General features: G+C 31.8%; 3 protein-coding genes and 1 pseudogene across 6 annotated transcripts in view; 2 read left to right on the top strand and 2 right to left on the bottom strand.

Moving 5' to 3' along the window:
- LOC100644530 (dual 3',5'-cyclic-AMP and -GMP phosphodiesterase 11) overlaps window positions 1-3,952 on the bottom strand; it is a 146,746-nt gene extending 142,794 nt beyond the window's left edge. For all 4 annotated transcript variants that reach the window (XM_048409719.1, XM_003398546.4, XM_020865194.2 and 1 more), the window contains exon 1: window positions 3,609-3,952. The gene's annotated coding sequence lies outside the window, so the exon portion shown is untranslated. The remainder of the gene's footprint in view (window positions 1-3,608) is intronic.
- Window positions 3,953-5,333: 1,381 nt separating this feature from the next.
- On the top strand, window positions 5,334-8,771 carry LOC100644412 (ring canal kelch homolog). Its single transcript, XM_003398545.4, has 9 exons — window positions 5,334-5,782; window positions 5,992-6,138; window positions 6,309-6,713; window positions 6,792-7,045; window positions 7,148-7,375; window positions 7,525-7,697; window positions 7,777-7,917; window positions 8,019-8,274; window positions 8,557-8,771. The coding sequence occupies exons 1-9, from the start codon at window positions 5,712-5,714 to the stop codon at window positions 8,745-8,747; spliced, it is 1,866 nt and encodes a 621-aa protein (XP_003398593.1). The 5' UTR covers window positions 5,334-5,711; the 3' UTR covers window positions 8,748-8,771.
- Window positions 8,772-8,837: 66 nt separating this feature from the next.
- On the top strand, window positions 8,838-12,003 carry LOC125385750 (GATA zinc finger domain-containing protein 14-like). Its single transcript, XM_048409134.1, has one exon. The coding sequence runs from the start codon at window positions 8,838-8,840 to the stop codon at window positions 10,359-10,361; it is 1,524 nt and encodes a 507-aa protein (XP_048265091.1). The 3' UTR covers window positions 10,362-12,003.
- A 1,830-nt stretch (window positions 12,004-13,833) lies between these two features.
- LOC105666180 lies at window positions 13,834-18,278 on the bottom strand (annotated as a pseudogene).
- Between the last annotated feature and the right edge of the window lie 4,784 nt (window positions 18,279-23,062).

Genomic DNA, 23,062 nt, shown 5'->3' with positions numbered 1-23,062 from the left:
GACGTGGCTGATAATTGACAATAAGACCAAATTGAACGGATGATGCTATTAAATGCAAACCTCGGAATACGTTAAATCTGATAAATTATTGGAATAGGAAAGTTATACATATTTCACAGAATTTGCGCAAATCCACAAAAGTACGAGTGGGATCTTCATATTTTGCAATAAATTTTTAAAACAAATTTTCATATTACTATTCTATTGTCGGCACTGTTATGTTAGTCCTAAGTATGATCAAGAATACGACGACATTTTTCATTTTCAACAGATACATACGCGCGTGTATGGCATTATTGATTTGGGTTCAAGAGAATCTATGATAGCAGCTAGGTAATATCTGTCATCGTACGAGCTAAAAATGTTATTAAAACGTCACTGTTGGTTGATCAACCGCATATTATTGATTAATTAATTTTATCCGTCTGTTGATCTAAAGAGTAAGAAGATAGTCGTTAATTCATTTCTTTACTTTTTTAAAACAAAGCAAATTCAAATACAAAATATTCGTCAATTTAATTTTGCTTGGCACTTGTTTTCTATATTTAACTTTTACATTTTTATATTATTAAATTTCTATTATCTTATTTGCATATTACTAAGTACGATCTTTGTATGCAAGTAATTCGAATATCGTATCTAATATAGCGTAGTTGCAAGAGGATATGAATATTTACCTACACATAACCCAAACGTTCGATTTGGTACAAATTTAATAGAAACTATTCCATGGTAGAGTACGCAGAGAGATAATGCGTGCGATGCCGATGAAAACCACAAAGTAATCTAAGATGACGTGTGCGCTTGTGGACGAAACGTTTAATGTAAATTGAAATATAAAATATGTATGCGCATTGAAAGTGTAAAAAGCCTTAACTGGTACTATAATTTTTTTTATATAATTAGCCTTCTGAAATTACACAGGGCGCTAAAGTATTCGTTCACGCCACTGTTTTTTCTGCCAAACACGTGTAACCATCTAAAGTGTCAGACTTTGTGCTTGATAATCATCGCACGTACATATACGTATTAGAAATTTCACGGTAGCGTCGTAAATCAAATCGTCCGACTTTCATTTCCGACTGTTTCGTGTGGCCACCGTGTTACGCCCAGGACCCTGGGGTCTCGATGATTCAGCAAATTTTTCATTTCACACGCTAGGACTACCATAACTAATTTGCCTATTCGTTAAACGTCAAAAACGTTAATTCCATATTACAATTAATTTAAACTCACATAAAGCTTAAAATTCATTTTTCTCTCCCAATTGCTTACTTCTACGTAGGATATGAAACAAATTTATATATTCTGCTGTAAATCCTGTAAAAAGTCACATTGCAATTCTACTATAAAAATCGAACTTAACTAATCAGTTGGAATTTATCATAAAAACAATTGCGCGAATATTTATCCAGAGATAATAACAATGCTTAAATCGCAAATAGATCTGGAGAAACATTTCTCGCTGTCAGCTAAATAACGGTTACGAAGCTAATCGAAATGTAAATTATAAGGAGGATATTATGTAAAGGCTTCGATTTGAACTTGTGAACTGAAAGAACTCGCGTTTAGATTCTTAAATGATTTGATAATATAAATGTAGGCGTCGGAATGTCGTCTACGCGGATGGACGAATTACGGGAAGTGCAGGATAAAAGTGTTCTTCGAATGATTTAAACGGCCAACCACGTATGAAACTGAAAGACGACAGTCTGGAAATAACCGTTCATATTGTGCAAACAGCGAATCGACGATCGTCTACTACAGTGGGGAAATAATCGTCCGGATACACAATGCACGTTGCTTGTAACCTTGCACTTGTAACTTGTAACAATGGTGTACATATACTAGAAGCATTCTCTTCCTCATTGCCGGCACTTTTCATCCTTCAATGACTACGGCTATATTTTTATCGTTTCCTTTCTCTCTTTCTTGTTTTTTTCTCTAAGCAATCAAAACCTATGTATCTTTTTTTAAATCTGATCCTATATATATTAAAATATCATCACCTTTTTATAAATAACGTTGTAAAACATAATTTCGTAGTAAACTAGTAGACTTCAAAATTACTTTTTTACAAAAATTTGCAAATCGACGAAACTGACAACGGGTTTTATTTTTGTGATAACGGGAGGATAAAATGCGTAATGGCTGGAAACTTGTGATATTGCGATTTTATAATTTATAAGAAACGTAATAAAATAACTGGATCATTGCTATATATTATGAATGAAATTTATCATCAGTCAGTTTATTATTTAAGTCTATATTCCAGATGTTTATGCTTCGTGCGAATGGAAACAGTAATAATAAAATTTAATTATTATTGTTCGGGCTATAATATACCAGAGTAAAGATAATTCTAATCGAATGCAACACATGCGCGGCTTGTAACTCGCAGATCATGTTCGACTAACTACTAAAATAACTTGTAACTGCGTACGATTGTTCCTTACTTAGCTTTTCTTTCGTGTTCACTATAAGTAGTGAAACAAATAAATGACGGAAAATGTAACGAACAATGTCAAAGTAAAAGTTAGCAAAGAAATTGTTGAATGCAATAATATCATCAGCTCGTGATTTTAAATAGAGATGGAAACAGAGCTGTACTTACATATGTTATAAGCTATATACTAGCGCACGTATATTTTGAAATGTCAGATAACTCGATTGAAACGAAGCATGGTATCCTAATATAATCGATGAGAGCGAAACGAATAGGTATCGTGTGACATTAATCTAATTGCAAAACAAGTTAATTGATAAAATTAAATATATCGCGTTTCTAATCACATAACGTACTATAAACATTCATTTATTACGATATAAACTAAATTTAATTTTATTTAAGTTAATTTAATTAAGATTTAACCAAACGACACAAGTCATTCATCTATTTCGTATAAAAGGTTTCGTTAAACACGACAATGCAGCGAGATGAATTTCTAAATGGAAAATAAAAACATAGTCGGAATGTGCATATAGCAGCAGAAGAGAAATAAAATAAACTTGAAGCTTCCTGGAGATAGCGCTACTCTCAACGCGATGTGACTTTGAACCACGTGTGTTTCTACGAAAGTGCAAAACGAAGCAAAGCACTCAAGAGTCGTATTTAAGAACACGTTTTTATAATAGTGCAATTCATGGCCATTGCGAATCGTTATTGTCGGCGATCGACAATTTTATTGCTTCAATTAAAAGATCAATTACGGAGAAAAAAATTATCGATATACGAATCGATCGATAAACGCATTTCTTCGCTGCACATAAACAAACAGTATTGTTCGAAAAAATTTATAGGTAACAATGATAACATAGTCTTCGAGTATTTTTTATTCAATTAGCAAAGTTTCATCATTTAATAATCATTTTTCGAAGCTATTAAGCGAGTAAGCTCGGTTAAGGTTATTTTCGATAACGGTATTCTTTAGCTTACGGAGGTTTCGTTATGATTCAATTCGACTTTAATGAATTGACGACATTTATAGGAAACAGTCAGGACAGCAAGAAAGGCCAGGAAAGTGCGTTGCACTTTGAGCAGAGATAAACAAAGGAACTAAAGGCGCGATCGAGGCAGTTTGTATGTATGTAGTTGCGAATCGACGTACCTTTCAAAGTAACGAAAACGAGGAAAGTTACGATGGAGAAGTTGCTCCTTGCCAATAGTATTCCTCGTTGAGAGGACCGGATCGACTTTCACGATCCACGCGAAATTCTTTTCTGCTTGGTTTCTTGGTGTTTTCTCTAACACTTTTCGTGTTACAGGTGTGTAATCGACCGTGTACGATCTGTACAGGGCCGTTTTCGCGGCTGTTTGAATTTCGAAATTCGAGACGCGCCAATTCTCGCAACACGAGGGCGAGAAAGAGGAAGAAACGACTAAGTAAGAAACCATCGACGCCTCTTATGGCGCAACGAAACGCTCTCACAGCAATCTGCTGGATAACTGACGAGCCGTATCGCGCTCGTTCCTCGCTACTCGAACTGCGACACCTGGCGCCCTGAACTTTGAAACACTTCTAATATCGAAACTGCTAAAACAAGTGATTCACCTGTCGCCAAAGTATCTGATGCATCACACTTTTACAAGAATTCTTTTATTGCCACAATCCTTCGAAACTGTTCATGTTATATATTTACCGAAAGCTGATTTTATTTCTCAAATATCGTGAAGCGTATTAAACGCCCGCGTTCTGGCTACTCTTTTACACAAATAAAATGAATTTGAATTTGTTGTGAAGAGTAAATTTGGCATATATCGAAACATATCGAAACATATCGAAATATGGTTATAGAATTACACGTATTTCTTTTTTCTTTTTCCCCTTAAATAGATCAAAAAATGTACATAATTTGTAACTTCAAAATATTTATTTCATGTAATATATTTTATCTTGAATTCAGAGAGAAGTTAAGATGTAATTAATCTAACGGGCATATTTGAAAGTATAATGGATAACTATAAATGACATTGCAAAACTTTGTAGGACTAGATGTTTTAGCTTCTCACGGTATATTTTGCAGTAAAGGAGATGCTATATAACGATGACATAAGTTTGCACTTTGCTTTACGATGAGTTATGTTACACGCTGTTATATAACTACACAAGCACTGTAACATGAAAATTAAGTTATATGAACAATTTTGCAAGTAATTTGTATAGATTGTTAAAAGCTCCTTGTAAAAATGGAATTATTTTATCATGTGGCTCTGTTAAAGAATAAATTTACTAATTGTCAGTAATTTCTATAGCATTTGCAAGCAAAATCACGGTCAGCACATCATAATTAGAAACACATAAATAAATGTGATAGCCAATTATACTTGAACATTATAATTTGCAAACATAGTGTGTATCGAGAAACTTTTACGATTATATATTTTTAAAAATGAATTATTACTATGTTTTGTAGATTTAACAAACATTAAATTTAATTCAATGTTGAATTACCTTACAAAGGTTAACTTTGCTTGTTTTAACAGGACTAGAAAGTTTTCAATAAATCTCTTAAATCTAAAGATAAACTTTATATTTAATATCTCAATTTTCAAATAAATGACATCAGATTCTCGTTCATACTATACGTACGCGCATAGTATATATGTATCTTCGAATATTTTTACTGCAAAACTATATTCGTATTCTACTTTTGTATCTACTTTTCTTTCATATATTTTATATATGTATATCTAAATTATATTTGTATTACTATTCATATATGTAATTATTAATTATCAAACAGTTTAATAACACTAATAAATAAATATTAAATGAAAATTTTAAAAAAGCAAAATGATTCATATAGTATGTTGTAGATGTCGACACCATCGAGTATTTTCTCTAACGAAACGAGCAAATCACATTCGAGAATTGAATAAGAAAGTTTGATCCTAGTGTTTATATCCTTTATTAGAGTATTGTTATTAACATTTTGGTAGTTATAAATTTTTTTGTGAATTCTTTATCTCATCTTATCGGTCCAATATCACGGAACATATATCTGTAAATGTCGCTTCGTGTTTCGGTGTAAGCCGTTAACAAAATCGGAAGCGTCGTTTCCGTTTCTTTCACAGCTGATTCTACACTTGATGATGTTTGTTCGATTCAGTGAATCGATATTTGTACAAATGAAGTGGGACTTTATTTGTGTCATTAATTAAGCTATTAGAATTATATTTTTTGGCTTTATTAAGAAATTAAATAACCGAAATGGAGTCGGCGGGACAAAATCAAGTGCAAAATGCTTCCAATAATAACGATGGTTCTGAAAACAAGGGGAGGTAAGATTACATTACACAATATTTCTTTCAGTTACACATATTCAATTTTCATAATTTTATGATATTTTTGAGGTTATAATTTTATAACATATTTTCCATTATTTCTATATCTATATGTTGAGTGGGGTTTCTGACTAATAAATATAAACAAATTTTTGTCTTTTGTAATTTTGATTTTCTTGAAGTAATGAAACGTTATTTTCTTGTAGTTGTTTGTTACTCAGATATGCTAGTCAAAATTCTTTGGATGAAAGTTCACAAAAACACATACCCCGTGAAGGTGGAAAAGATAAACCACCATACAGAAATCATCATCATACAAATCGGGCATTTGATGTTATTAATGAAATGCGAAAGTAAGAAACATATATGCTTATTTTATCGTATATGTATTGTATTACTATAATATAAAAGATGTGTCATAAAAATCCAAAAAAGAGAAAATTACATCAGAGCCTCTTTTTGGATTATTTTTATCATCTATAGACCTATATTTAATACTAAAAATAATATAATTATTTATTAGGAAAAATTTATTATGCGACGTAATTTTGGTGGCAGACGGAGGGTTAGAAGTACCTGCCCATAAAATGGTTCTCGCTGCTTGCAGTCCTTATTTTTATGCTATGTTTACAAGTTTTGAGGAACGAGATCAAGAAAGGATAACGTTACAAGGTGTAGATTATTCTGCACTTGAATTACTAGTAGATTATGTATATTCTGCAGAGGTTCATGTAACTGAAGATAATGTACAAGTATTATTACCAGCTGCAAATCTTTTGCAACTAACTGATGTTCGAGATGCATGTTGTGATTTCTTACAAGCTCAGTTACATCCATCAAATTGTTTAGGAATTCGTGCATTTGCTGACCTTCATGGTTGTCTAGAATTATTATCACATGCAGATAGCTATATTGAACAACATTTCTCGTAAGCACTGAATTATTGTTATTTCTACATAGCCAAAACATCTTTTTACTTTAACTATAAATATTCTATTACATACAGGGAAGTAGTAGATGGTGAAGAATTTTTAACATTAGCACCACAACAAGTAGCTAAATTAATTTGCAGTGACTGCTTAATGGTACCTTCTGAAGAAAAAGTGTATGAATGCGTAATATCATGGGTACATCATGATTTAGAAAAAAGACAAGCTGATTTAGCACAATTAATGGAACATGTACGCTTACCTTTATTATCTCAAGAATATTTAGTACAACGTGTAGAGGAAGAACCACTTCTTAAAGCAAATTTACAATGTAAGTGACAAAATGTATACCAAACATAAAGATGTGATGATTTTTATTGTCAAAATCCAATGTAAGAGACTAAACTATATAGATTTTTTCATTTTATTATAGGTAAAGATTTTTTGATCGAAGCTTTAAAGTATCACCTTCTTAAAGGAGAACAAAAATCATTGTTCAAAACTCCTCGTACAAAACCTAGACAACCTAGAGGTTTACCAAAAGTGTTATTAGTTGTAGGAGGACAAGCTCCAAAAGCAATTAGAAGCGTAGAATGTTATGATTTTAAAGAAGAGAAGTGGTACCAAGTCTCTGAGTTACCTACACGTCGTTGTAGAGCTGGTAAATAACATTCCATATTGTAAATGAAACCAATGTATAATGATTCCCTATAATGTTTAATATATAGGTTTATTCCCTATAAATTATTATATAATGTTTAACACGTAGGTTTATTTTCTATAAATTATTATATAAAGTTTAACATATAGGTTTGTCCGTCCTTGGTGGCCGTGTATATGCTGTTGGAGGATTTAATGGATCTCTTAGAGTACGAACAGTAGACATTTATGATGCAGCTACAGACCAGTGGTCACCTTGCCCAGAAATGGAGGCAAGAAGATCAACACTTGGTGTAGCAGTTCTTGGAAATTGCATATATGCTGTAAATAGTTTATATATTACATATATGCAATGTTGTTAATTTTGTTTATCAATATTTCTTTGTTATTTTAAAATACTAGGTTGGTGGATTTGATGGATCAACTGGTCTTAATTCTGCTGAAGTTTACGATCCAAGAACACACGAATGGAGGTTAATTGCACCAATGTCAACACGTAGAAGTAGTGTTGGTGTGGGTGTTGTTAAGGGACTACTATATGCTGTAAGCTTATTAATAAAACTAAATCAATTAAATAATGAGATGATATAAAAATGATTGCAAATTACTTTTAAATACTTAAAATTGAAAATTATTAATTGTAGGTTGGTGGTTATGATGGGGTATCCAGACAATGTTTATCTAGTGTTGAATGTTACAATCCAGAAAAAGATCAATGGAAACCAGTGCCTGATATGTCAGCACGTCGCAGTGGTGCTGGTGTTGGTGTTTTAGATGGTATTTTATATGCTGTAGGAGGACATGATGGTCCACTGGTCAGGAAAAGTGTAGAAGCGTTCAACCCAGATACTAATCAATGGACTCCAGTTAGTGATATGGCTCTTTGTCGTAGAAATGCTGGTAAATATCTTTATTTTAGTTTAAGTTATAAGAATTGATGGAGATATCCTCACAAAGCATAAAATTCCAAAAATATATTAATACTCTTCGTTTTCTCTTACAAGAGAAAGTTATAAAGTTACGAAACTCTTTGTATTTTTTAAGATAAAACAAAATTCATAAGATAATATGAAGCCCTCTTTTATTTTTGAAAAAGAAATATAAACGTTTTGACTCATAGATATCTATATGAAAAGTTAAATTCTTTTTTACAAAAGTGTGAAAATTATTTTTGTTCTTTAGGTGTAGTTGCGCTAAATGGTCTTTTGTATGTGGTCGGTGGTGATGATGGATCATCCAGTCTGGCATCAGTAGAAGTATATTCTCCAAGAACGGATACTTGGACAACTCTTCCAACTTGCATGGGAATTGGTCGCAGTTATGCAGGAGTAGCAATAATCGATAAACCCATGCCATCTACAACATCGATGTGAGGATTACAATCCGCTGGGCACATATTAGAGCAAAATACAGACCCGGGTGCCGAAACGTCGGATCAATCACGGGAAGCCGGGCCCAGCGGTATGCAAGTCCAGAATCCAGACCAGAATGTACTTCAGCAATATCGTGGTGCTGGGCATAACTGCCAAGGTCTGCGTTGTGTATGTCAGCGATACGAAAATGGTGAGGTAGCTGCTGCAGTTATGAATCAGAATAGGAATAATCAAGAAAGAGATGATAGCTATCAGAACATAGGTCGTGGTTCACGGGGCTTCCAAAATCGACCTGGTGGCTCGATTCAAATGCACTCAAATCTCAATCCAAACTATCAAAATCCAGTAGATTTAGTTCATAATTACAATCGCAATCGACAACTACAAGAACCAGAAGAAAATATTTATGAAAGACTGGATAATGACGACGACGACGACGACGATGAAAATACTGAAAATAATAATGAAGTTGCTCATAATGAACCCACGGTCCAAAATAATCAGGATGACCACACATATGAAAGAATAGACGACCGGTATTCTTGTTGTAGTAGAACGTATTCTCGTTGCTATAAATACCATATTTTAAATCATTATATTCCAAGTTTTTTAAACGACATGGAATCTAGAAATCAATATGATCAGCCAAGACAATTTTATCTAGATTCATCACGATTATCTAATCAATTTTGTCAAAATAGATTAGGTAGGCTAGGTCGTAACTGTTTCTCGACAGAAAATATTGCTTACGCGTCAACTGGACGTGCCATTTATCCACTTGGTTATAACTGCATGTGTTCATTTTGTAGACATATAGATACAAGATATTTGTGTCATCATTGCCATAACTTGCATAATAGATTACGTTATCAAGATGCATTTGGAAATAATTCTAGACATTACATATATCAGTTACCAAGGAATTGTCGATGCCCCTTTTGCCGCGGTGAATACTCTTATGTAAAACTGCCTGTTACATCTTGCCGACCTGCTGAATCATCAAGGACGGAATGTCATTGTAGAAATCCTAATAATTGTTCTTGTAGAGGGAAAGTTCTACCCAATTCTAACTCTGCTGCGCAATTTAGCAAATATCTTGATTGGATTAGTAGAGGTAGTCCATCAGTTAATAATCCACTGTATGCTACGGTTCATATTGGTAGACCCTGTGTTTCAGCTCTTGGAAGTACAACTGGTGGAGGAAATCTATTCAATAACGTAGATCCTGGCGCTTCGACGTCAAATGCATCAGCATATAGTACATTATCAAATAATGAACCTAGTACATCAAACATTAGATCTATGTTTTCTTCGCATAATTCTTCCACTGCGCATCCTTCTGTTTGTTCAGTTAATCGTTCAACAGAACGTCAACATACGTGTGACGATTCCTGCATTAGAAATCAGAGCGGAAGTGTTACTGGCATTTGTCAGTTTCTTGGTAGATGCGAAAGAGCAGAATGTAATCATGGTAGATTAGCTGTGCATTGGTGGTTCATACATAGGTGGTTGCCAGCTTGGAATCCTCATTATTTTGATAGAAATATGGACACTGTTCCCCTAATGGAGGAAGAATCTCAAGAGCAGCAAGAAAGTGATAGTGACGATACTTAATTCCAGAATTTCTACTGCATGATACTCTTTATATCATCAAAAAACAAAAATTTTGTTTATATTTTGATATATGGATTTGTTGTCATGTATTAATTTCTCATAAATATTATTTACCATTAGTCATAAAATATGATTACTAAAGTAATACAAGACACAATATCTTCATTGTATTCCTTTGTTTGTGAGAAAAGGATAGTGATAAAAGTGAAAAGTGTTATATTTTGTGATATCTGATTAAAAATACGCTTTTCTCAATATTAATGATATTGATCATAGTATATGTAATTTTGTATCTATTCGTCTATTCGTCTTATTAATAAATTAGTGATTAGAAAAGAAAAATATTTTAGTGAAAAATTATTAAGAGATTATCAGTTCAAATTAAAACATTTTTTAAAAAGTATAAATATTGGAAGAATTTCAATGCAATTTCAAAATTCATGCATATACTGACAATAAAATCCCTTTATATGTGCATTGAGAATTCACGATGCTCTTACTTTAGTACATATAAATATCAGTCACATATATGTTGAAAAATATAAAATAGATTAAATATAATAATGATTATTGAAGTTTTATTTCATCAATGCAACTTTATATAAACTTAGAAACTACTTCAGTTAAAGATTTTTTATTCATTTATAACAATTTTAAACAATAGATGATAGTCAAAGCAAATTTTATTATGTTAATTTTAATGAATAATTTTAAGTGTTACATATTCTATATACATAGAATATATACATACATATAATATAGAGAATTATAAGAATTAAGAATTGTATAAAAATTGTAATTTTTATAATTCAATTTCGTATGTGTACCTTTTTTGGGCATCATTGTTGAACCAAAGAGAGAATGCTTTTGTTATATTTTTCAATTTTAGTATTTAAGATCTTTCGAAGCAAATCACAAACGCATTCTTTCAAAAACTAAAGAAATGAACAAAATTAAGATCATTATTCATTATTTTTAGAAAGCGTTTTGTATTCAATATTGCGGTAGAATATGTTAAAGGTGATAAGTTTTAATTTAAATTTGATAGTTATTGTAAGTACAAATTTGTAGCTATTATTATTATAAAAAATGACGTTAAAATTAATGAAAATCTTTTTATACATGCGATTTATGTCTTAGAATAGGAAACATATATTGACTTATACTTAAATACAAAATAGATATGTTATTAGTCAGTATTAAGTTGTCCTTGTAAAGTTTTACTCTTCTAAATGGATTTTCCGTTTTTCTAACTGTTCAATTATATACTAATCATTGATTTCAATGATTCGATAAGTTTAGAGATATAATTGATAATAAATATAAATTTACTGTTGAAAAATTTAAGGCAATCATATTAGGTTTATCAAAGTAAAATGTAGTGTTTAAACTTGTAAGGACAACTTTACACATATCTTTGAATATGTTATAACTTAGAAATTAATCCTTAGGTGGGATTTATAACATTTTTGCGCCTAACATATTAATTTTTAAGGAAACATGTTGGATGAGTTTCTTGAATTATAATGTAAGGAAAAATACCAGATAGATTTGCCAAATGTATATTTATTTTTTCTATTTCATAATTAATGACTATATTAAGGCACACGTTCAATTAAATAAAATATGTTATTATACAGAATTCTCTGTGTAAAATTATTTTTTTCAAATATTATAAGCATAAAGATTTAAACATTGAAATTGAATATCTATATTCGTTGAAAATTATATTAAGTACACAAAGCTTTTTCATAGAGGTTTTTAATCGGTATTTATATACAGTTGTTTTTAGGTGTTAAATTAATTTGTTTCTATTTCTGTTATGAAATAGAAAAATTTAATTTTTGTTTACTAATTTGAATCATTGAAATTTTTGCAAAGAATTATAATCGTAACACTATGTTATACAAATTATATTTCGGAAATCAATACCTATATAAAATATTTGTGTTGTGAGAAAAATTTATTTACAATTATTGGTTTATGTTTAATGAAAATAATACAATTACAAATAATAGAATATATATAAAAAAATCTAATAAAATACTTAGTATATCGTATAATATAGTTGTTTACTAAAATATAATTCTTTCAACATTTTTTTATTTTAATTTTGTTATAAAACAATAAAAGCGAAACAAGTAGTAGGTAAGGCGTAGATATCAATAAATATATAAAATAATAACAATAATATTTGTTACCTATATACAAAAATATAAATTACTTATAGTTTCGCTTACAATTAGCTTTCTATTGCAGCAAGTAGAAACATCAAACTGCACAAATTACAAGAAGCATACTATAATATATCGTGTTCAAATTGCAATACAATTAGTATACATTATGGCGCTTTTGCAAGAGTAAATGTCTTTACAATTGATATACATCTATAAGCACTTTAAGAAAAGTTGATCACTCCCCCATAAGCGAAGGCCAACTGCTATCACTTTGGTGTTACAATAGTCCTAATATCGATGTATTGTTATGTGTAGTTAAATCTGATTGTTATATTTTTTTTCTAATTTACCGCATGCTGAAAATAAATTAGTCATATAAAGATTCGCCGACTTAAAAACTAAAGTGAACAGAGAGTTAAATTACAAATCATTTAAACAGGAATAAGCGCTGTCTGCTTTTTTTTGTGTGTGTGTGTGTATATCCATGTTCCAGTCAAAAGTAATTTAAATATTTTGTAACACACATATGGATACATAAATAATTTATAGTTGAGCAAAGATTTGTCCAGAGCGTCGAACTCTGAATGTCATTTGGGGTGTGGTCGTTGTGACATTTCCGTCTTGGACTTACTGCGAATTCGCACGTAAAGCCTCGTAAACAAAATTTATGTGCGCAGTTCACTGATACTGTTTCGGGATGGCTGATGCACAGATAGATGATCCTCTTTAGAAGGTTCGTCCCTTTGTGCACCACCAACGACAGTGATCTGCAAAAACGATGAATATTTCGTTTTATCACAGAAACAATGTTATTAATACTCGATTGACGATAAACGCTATTGTGTTTCTGACGTTACACAGTATGGTACACGGTTAGAGAACTTGTGTATCTTGGCACCACGGGTATTCAAGTACATATTACGGGTGTGGTTCTCATGGTCAGACGCGCTCGGATACGATATGGATTCGAGTAGTGGTTTAACCCTTTCTGCACTGAGAATCTGACATTTATTTTCATCCACATTTTCGTTTGCCACTATTCTACTAAATTTATTTATTTCTACATTAACGATTTGAATCTTTGTAAACAGCTTTCAGATCATCTGTTTATTTTGAAGAAGCTGTTGGAAATTCTTGGTGCAAAATTATATGTTGTACAGGTAAAAGTTGCTATAATGCAATAAGCAGAGATTTCTAATTCGAATCAATAGTTACAAAGTCCGAACTCGCTTGATGCTTAATAAGTGGATGGTAAAAAATTAAATAAAGCCTTTAAATTGTTAAGTTTCTATAGCAAGCTTCTTTTATCTTATCTAGAAATTTGTAATTTCAATTCCCTCAAATTGCATTGCATTCAATTGCAAGTAGTTAGCAAAAGTTAATGTAATATCACTTTTTACGAAATAATATTTAATATTTCTATGAACGCAAGATAAATCATTGACAATTTATTAACATCGTCCAAGTATCTTTATTTAACTTCAAACAATGTTCATTTTCGTTAAATTCTTATGTTTACGCAAGATATCGTTTTGGCTGCACTTATCGTATTGACAGAATTCCATAATCAGCGACGATGTCGAAGACTTATCGCAATCATAACACATATGATAAATGTTTCCTGCGAGGCTACTTTTAAAAACGTTATTTAACATAAATGCACGTTGGAAAATACCATACATGAATGGTTATGTACCTCGCCAGTGTGAAATTAAAACGAGGAGAAAGGCTACGTTCACCTTTTCTCTGATATCGATAATGTTTGCATTCCGGTCAGTAATCAAATTTTATATTCTGGCTCATGTACATTTCTTAAGCACGTATATATAGCGATTACTGTAAAATGTAATATCTATGTTAGTACAATTTTTATACGTTTCTTGATCGTGTGATCCGGATGTACTATAATGCTATATGTATAATAGGGTGTAGTAGAGTATTTGTCCATAATCAAATATAGTTTCGGAGCACGTACGTTTAATATTTGTAACAGAAGAGAAGCACAAGCTTCTTGCGTCAGAATTGTTAATTCATTATGATCGATGGTCGGAACGATAGTTGAAGTATGTGGGCGTTGGTCCTATGCTTGTCACCTTCGAATTCCGATCGGTTTGAAATAAACCAAAAAAAAAAAATTAACGATTTACTAACGAACAAACAAAAAACAAACGAAAGAATTGTCGATGGAACAATCGTATATTTCTCTGTACATGTTAGAACAGAAGTCGTTGACTGAAACGATATGATACTCCATTATATCGGAGTCTTTCTTTTATACGAAAAACGATTATTGTTTTATGTCGCAGTTGGATGAATCTCCCATGCATTCATTAAAATCAGCCGGTAAACGATGACATGTTAGATACAGAATAATAATTTATCGCTACCGTTACGTGGCATAACCATGCCGTGATGTGAATCACGGAATTGTCGTGCAAGTGTAATGTGTAACCGAGGAATTACGAAATCTAGTCTTCGTGCCACGTGCACGCGCGCACCCTTTCTTTTTTATTCTCTTTTAATGAGGTCCTGGTTCCGGTTGCATTTATAATGTTTTACGCGATATTTAATTGTATTAAAATAGGACACGTAATTGGGAAAATCCAAGATACGATATCGATGAGTCGACACGCATATCTTTTACTTTGTCGTTTAAATGGGGATGTCCTCTGTGGGTATATCATCTCTTGGTCGAGTTAAACATCTAATATCTTAATTATTGACATATGTTTAAATTTATATACTTCGTAATTAAAAATATTAATCTCCTTCCTCCCTCGAATATAATATTAGAATATTTACGATGTGTTTGATTACCTTCACGAGAGACACTCAAAATGATTCCCTTTTCAATGTATGGTTTCATCGGATTTTTATTTGTGGGAATATTTGAAATCCATCGTATACTCAACATCTATCGAAGATGTTGAAATGTGTACTTTGCCATAAGATTGAACGAGACTTTCGACAAACTCGAGGAAAGAAAGACGTCTCTACGCATGCATTAAAACGCAGGGAAGTCATCTTGTGCATCTCTTACGTGAAAGTAATTAGATACGAAATGATAGAACACAAAACTCGCTATATATAAGAATAAGATGAAATACGACATATGTTGATATCAACTTTCTTTATTGTTTTTAGGTGCTGAATCTGCCCTTCAGATATTGTCCACTTATTACGAAACACTGTATGTGTTGATATCAGGTAAAAAAATTCTGTTCCTAAGCTTCGCATATATAGTGAAATTTTATATGTATTACATTTGATATTTATTTTATTTTTATATTTTTATATTTCGTTTCATTCTTTAGTTTCGGTATGGGTGGTATAATGTCAATAGATTTAGAAGTAACTGTATTTATAGAAAAGGAAAATAAATATTTTTTCAATCTAAATCTTACAGAGTTACTCGTGTGCAAGGTTTAAGATCTTCTCGCGCCGAGTCATTTCATGTGTATTTTGAATAACTTTCTTTGCAAAATAGAAAGTTTTGAAATTTTGACGTTCTTTAAATGGAATGAAGTTCTTTGAGATGCATGTTCGTAAGCGAATTTAACATTGAAGAATATTATTTTCCTTATTGAAGAATTTATTTTTCATTATATCGCGTCCATTCTAAGATTTTAAACAATACACACTCGTACCATCTTTGCTACTTTTAGTATTATTAAGTATTTAGTATTATTAAAATAATAAAAATTAAAAAGATATAAATAATAAAAATAAGTAAGAATCATCTGATAGAAAAATCAGTAAACAAATTGAAATTTAAATTTCCAATTATTCGTTGATAAGATATTTCATAGTTTCACTACCTTTTAGAATAGTTTCATGTTTCGTAAACGTTTTGGAATTCGTAAATACGTGATAACATAAGTAACCTAAGTAAAATCTAAAGAAACATCTAAAACCAAATGAACAAAAAGGAAACAATAAGTGCTGCTTACATTATTTCACGTTGTGGTATAAGTAAAATTAATCAAAATGCAAACAGAGTAAGAAAAGTATGAAATTGAAATAGTATTATTATATTGTATAGTATTTGAAACATAACAAATGCCAACTTCCGCTGATAGATTTTTAAGATATTATAGATAATTTTTTTCTGCTATTAATATTATTTAGAAAAGCTCATAAATGATACAAAATTTACCAAATGTCGAATAAGAGAAATTGCAGAGAATAAGAGGAAAAAGATGTATAAAAGTTTTATTTCCACGTAATAGAATTTCGTAATTTTTATGTAGATTTCCAGAATTTTACCCGTCACTGCATATCTGCGTTGTACGCGATGGAAAGTGGTCGCAATAATTCTCGATCTCGTTCAGAGGCTTCCTTCTTCCAAGGGTAAGGAAAGGTGTTTGCACGTGTCCCTCGTACTACGTTATATTGCAATCGTTTGCAAGTTGTTCATTGTTGATTGCACAAGGAACCGAGCGAGGTGCATATACCTATCACGGGCCTTTGCGCAGCAGGCATCTGGTCCGCTTTCAGGTTTTTCTACGGGGTTACCATCGTATGTAACGGTACGCGTCCTTTCCTCTGGCAATTTGCTCTTAACGTTGGACCACTGACTAATTTCTTATTGCGCACATAAACTATTATGATAGCTATACAGCCTCTAGAAATACCTGTGAAAGTTTAGCATTATTAATAGACGTTAAAGAGCACCTAAGTTATATTAAATTCAACGCTTTGTTACAGTATACGAGTCTTATCCGAGGACGTATCCCGTATAACATAAAACACAAACATACCTGTAATCGAATTTCTCGCCGAAGGACCATATTTGTGCCAATGAAGATCTGTGCTTTGCTTATACTACTCGATTTCTCATGATCGAAACTTTATATAATTATAATATTAAATGAATTACATAAGAAAGGAAATGATTGGTATTCACACTGACTGACGTTGATATTTTTTTTGAATGATTCATAGTATCATTTTACTCCGTAAATTACATACACAGCATGTCAAATTCTGCGACGAATTGTACAATTGGTCAAATATGATTTTGATAAAACATTGTGATAGACGTCGAACAGAGTTTTAATATTTATGAAATTAATTACCGATATGTTCGATTTTACGGCGCTCACTCGAATCTTCTATTTCTCCTTTGATATTATCTTAAACATTCTTTTGCAGTAATACGTATGATTCAATTCTCATCGAATCGATAATAGGAAGCTAAAGAGTAAACAGTGCAAAATTATTCTGTATTGCGCCTATACCATACATCTGACCCCCTTTCATTGTCAGTCTTTTCTTCGGGTTCACTGGCGTGTGTCGATTCACGCGGCATGCACGTTCCTGGTTCTGACGTTTTCGATGCATTTTACGCGTACCGCATTTACGATCCTATTTTATTATAGTATTGTTACCGTTTCAGAATTTTTAAGATACTAATCGTGTAAATTTTCGCAACTTATCTTTTCTTATCGTCAGATGTTTGCGACATTAAAATGATCAAAGTCAGTGACACTGAACTCTCGTTTACTTATTAATATTCTGAATAATAGATTCGATAACTGCCACGTAAAATCACATCGAATCATCGATTTACCATATTCGGTGGTTGATCATTATCATGCAATTATTTCAGTCGTTTATAAAAGACAAATTACCATAGTTTGTAATTACTTGGAGAAACGATGTTTATCTGATGCTTAATATCTAAGATCAAAGTTAGAGGCAAACGATTGCAATCAGAATGGTCTACTACTGCTGGCATTACTAATCTCAATCTGGATCAATACCGCAATTATTTCAGGTCTTTATGTTGAAATAAAACTTTCACGGTTCTATAAATCGTAAAATAAAAGGGAGATAAAAGTCTAAGTGTAACTCTTTGTCATCACGAAATATTTTTCGAACATTACGGTCGTATATTCTGAAAAAAATTGTTGATTTAAAACATCTTGAGATACAGTAGAACCTCGATCAATCGGGCCTACTTCGGATAATCGAAAACTCGGATAATACGGAAAGGTCTGTCAGTGTTCGTAAATCGTATAATAAAATCATAGGAAAGATTTTGATGATGTAACGTTGTACACGTATTTAGGTCTAATTAATTATTTAATCGGTTAAAGGTTTGACTGCTTTCACAATAGTTATGTACACTTTCGTACTCCTCGAGTTGAAATTTCGGAGAAAGTGAAGTTATGCTGAAGTTCGAAGTATCTCGAATAATACGGAACTCCGGGTAACCGATATTCCACTGTATCAAATAAATGCGAGGTATTTTGTACGAATTTTTTTATGATTCGTACACTTTTTAACATTAAAATCACCGATCTGTATACGTTTTCAAATATAGTGTATATAGATGATTATGAACAAATTGCCACAACGAAAATAAGTAGGTATATATAAGGTGGTTTAAATTTCCTGATACAAATAAAGTGAAGGATATTCTGTGACTTGAAACAAAAATGAAATTGCGTTGGGGTTTCATTTTAGCAAATGACAAATAAGTTTCGGATCTTGTCAAGTATACGTGATTGTGATCGTCTAATTCCCAAGTAGAGATAGGAATTTTGACAATCGATGGGACTTTATTTCATGTGCGACAATAAGCGGAAAATGTAGGATAAAAATTTGCTCGAAGCTTCGTTTCGAAGGAAACAAAGTTTGAACATGTTCGATTAAAGAACTTGTCTCTTGCTCGCATATTTGATGAATTTTCCAAATCAATTCTCCCGAAAACTGATACCCGAAAATTGTATTCCTATCTTTTCATAAGGGATCACTTTATGCCCGCTTGTACGTGTTAATCGGTCGGATCCTGTACATTTTGTATTATAGTATATAACTTCTAAATTGATACGATGCGATAAAAACATCTATGTTTTATATTATACGCAAAAATTCATAATAGATGTTTATTATTATTATCGTTAAAGCTTAAGGTGTCCTTAGATAAAAATAACAGAAATTCGAAAAACAGTTATACTACTATACTTCTACTTAACTACTATACTTCAAATTAGTTGTAGTTGTGATCACTTGGCAAATTAATACCTGTATGTACAAACACTCACATGATCGGTATATTACTAAATCTGAAACATTAGGTAGCTTTTAAGCATTTATACCGTATGAATTAAATATGAATTAAATAATCTGTGGAAAAAAATTCAAGATATTCATCTCATTTTATTTACCACCCAAAGAAACTCGTAAAAGTCATGTCGAGTTATTAAAAATATCTACGTGATTAATATAGTAATATACGATGGATTAAGGTTCGTGACCAGTATTTTTTACGTTTGTATGTTTATAGCTTTCTGCAATAAATACGCCTAAGGCAAAAGAAGTCCTTGTAGAGTGGGTGGAGCAGAAATTGACAGGAAGTTGTTTGGTCATTGATCGAAGTTGATGTTTATCGGGCTTTCTTTGGCAGCGTACGCGACGATGAAATCGATTACTTGGTGAAACAGGTCATTACATTCCTCGAAACAAAACCAGAGGTAGCAGTTATAAGGCTGATTGGTTTGTCAATATGGGTTTCTAAAACTCATTAATTATACCGATTTATTCCAGATCATATCCTGGTCTTTCAATATTACTATTTACGTAATTCTAACTTAATGCGTGTAATACGATCTATAATTTATCACAACCCTATTTGCATATCATTATTGCCAGCTAGTATCGACAAAATATGCAACGAATAGAGAAAATACCTATTTAAGATGTACGTAACGAAAAATCTCCTTGTTAATACAGTACTTATAACGCGATCAAAATTATTTTCATAAAAATGTTCCGCTACATTTAGTTACAATTTTAGTAAAGGCGTATTCGATCGATGATCGATATTTTTACAAAATTTTTAGAAACTATGAAACGAACAGCCGAGTGTAAAAACTATCGGGCAAAAGCGATTCATACGATCGTATGTTTTTACAATTATTTGCAATGATTATACTGATCATTACTTCCGAAAATTGTTCGCATTAGCCTGCGTTCTTTTATATCCGTTTATAGCTTGCTAAGTAGTAACATAATTTCTTCCTATCGTACATTCAATTTCACGAAGTGATTGTACCATACGTACGTGCGAGATGTATCTAAAAGATAGCAAGGCCGAAGTCGTATCTCGGAAACCGCCGTCACTGTAAAAATCCGATAAAACGAGTCGAGATTTGTATCTCTATTTTCAATTTTAGCTTCAGCTTGACAAAAGTTAATATGCGCAAATTATATTGTTTAACCTACGAATATGTGTGTAGTAGCAACGTATAATATACTGAAAATAGATCAACGCTATACAATAAAAAATTCCACGCTAAATTTCATAAGACGTAATCTAGCAATTTGAAAAGGGTTATATCGTACTACTTCCAATATATTTTCTAATATATTTTCACATATCTTTGGCACGTTTAATTTTACGCCAATTTTGTATACGTTTCACATATTTTGACATATAAAATTTGCACGAACGTCCGCAGCTTAATCATTCGTAACTCGTTGTTCGAAATTTTGATTAGATTAAGCGTGTTCTTGCTTCTTCCTTTTACTTTTTTAGTTCTATAAAGCAACGAATCAAAGTAAAGACTTCATTTTCTCGGGAATAAGATCTTACTGACGCGAAATATTTAGAACACGGGCTTCAGGTTTTCCTTTAAAAATATAATTTCTGAAATTACAACGAAATACAAAAAATACCGACGCGAATCATTAGTTTTTAAGGATGTCAAGATTACAATTGCGTCATGATGAAAGCGAAAGAGAAACCGAGGAAATCTATCATGTACGATTTTTCAGTCTTCTATTTACTTATTAAGTAACTTGGTTCAGGCACCAGCAACAAATAAATGTTCAATGTGGAAATTATGATCAAAGTGGTAACTGTAGAATCTATATAAGCAACGATTAACGAGACATTTACGTTGCTTTAAGTAATTAGTTGGTCGATATGAAATGTACATATCCCAAGAGAAACGGAACGCCATTGGCATGTACTTCGTAGAAACGGCATAAATTTCGACAAATTAGTTTGACAATGTTTCTTTGTGCAAATTCGTGCGTTAAATTTCATATTGTTCGATGTTTCCTAGTGAAAATGGTTAATTTCCAGAAAATTGTGCTACATGCTCCACAACGTTGATTCCTTATAAAATCGCAATTTGAACCTCGTCAATGTAAATTCAATCTTCTGGAGTGAAAAGAATAAGAAATGAAACAAATTTTTAGCATAAGGTTTATCATATAGGTGTTTAATGCTCGTTATATAATTCTATAACATGACGACAAATTTTTATTAAACCACATTTTCTTTACACAGAACTTTTTGCACACTGTGCGATGAAAACAACAAAGTTGTACTCCTTAATTCAATTTTGAAAGTATTTATTAACTGCATTAACTTAAACCACTTCTGTATTTAAATAACGCGAGGCACTTGTCTCACGTAATTATTGTAGTTTCCAAATATTTTATACTAGTGACATTATACTTAAGTAAAGATGTATCGTAAATAAGTAGTAGGTATCGTAAAATTCTTTTTACGTGTGTAAAGTGACGAGTAGGAAAATCATTCTGTACTTTTGTTTCATTGTAACTACATGAATCATTATATCTGTTTGTATCGAATCGGAACATTCTCAAACGAATAACAAATCTATTAAAATCGTATTTTTATGTCACCCCTTACGTTTCATCTTCTTTCGCATAAAGAATTTTATTTTCTCTTGCTATTATCGCTGTAGATCTAACACTATCGTTGCTCGTATACGGCTTACTTATCACAGTAGGAGAATAGAGAATAATCATGCACAAACGATTTCACAATACAAGCATTACACAGAACGCTTTTACACCGATGAACAAACATTTGTCAATTGATTCTGAGAATAAGTCATATAAACATTGCCACTTCAGAATTTTGCGGAATAAAAATGTATTTTTAATTTTTGAAGGTAAGAAGTACGCACCTGTATTAAGAAAGTCTTTGCGAATAAAATGTAAAAGATACGAAAAAGGTTAAAGATTCGCTGAAAGGTTAGCTGATCGTAATTTTCCTTAAAATAACTTTCGCTGAGGGTATTTCCTGCGCATACTTGCCACGCGAGTGAATTGCTCGATTTTTATTTGTCTCCTCCTCCCTCCGCCTCTTAGGAATCTATATTTGCATTTAATAGACATGACAAAATACATACGTTGTTTATGCTTGAATAATTCATATTTATATTTAAGATTGTTCCTTATTACGTTTACTTTCGTGCTTTAAATACGCTTCATTATTTCTGCTTCGGCTGAAAGAATGAAATAGCGTCGTTTAAAAACACTTGATGGCAAATGTATTCCCTTGATTTTCCTAGCATGATTTACAACTTCGATTTCTCAATGGAATATACGAAGGGATTCGGGATCCTTTTGGGAAAAAAATTGCAATAGATTTTCCAAAAATTCTGTAGAAGTTAGCAGGTATCCTAATTCCATCAAAGATATTAAATTATCGCTTAAACATTCGCGATTGCTTGTTTAATAAAAAGTGAACCTGAG

The sequence above is a fragment of the Bombus terrestris genome, chromosome 10 (genome assembly GCF_910591885.1).
Source record: "Bombus terrestris chromosome 10, iyBomTerr1.2, whole genome shotgun sequence".
In the NCBI taxonomy this organism is placed as follows: domain Eukaryota; kingdom Metazoa; phylum Arthropoda; class Insecta; order Hymenoptera; family Apidae; genus Bombus; species Bombus terrestris.
The sequence above is the reverse complement of the archived record's forward strand: the minus strand, read 5'-3'. Positions and strand labels throughout refer to the sequence as shown.

Excerpts from the sequence above, each read along its gene's own strand:
- LOC100644412 (XM_003398545.4), top strand. The coding sequence starts at position 5,712 with ATGGAGTCGGCGGGACAAAATCAAGTGCAAAATGCTTCCAATAATAAC. Across the intron at positions 6,139-6,308 it reads GTTATTAATGAAATGCGAAA|GAAAAATTTATTATGCGACG; the intron begins GTAAGAAACATA and ends ATTATTTATTAG. Across the intron at positions 7,698-7,776 it reads TTGGAAATTGCATATATGCT|GTTGGTGGATTTGATGGATC; the intron begins GTAAATAGTTTA and ends TTAAAATACTAG.
- LOC125385750 (XM_048409134.1), top strand. The coding sequence starts at position 8,838 with ATGCAAGTCCAGAATCCAGACCAGAATGTACTTCAGCAATATCGTGGT.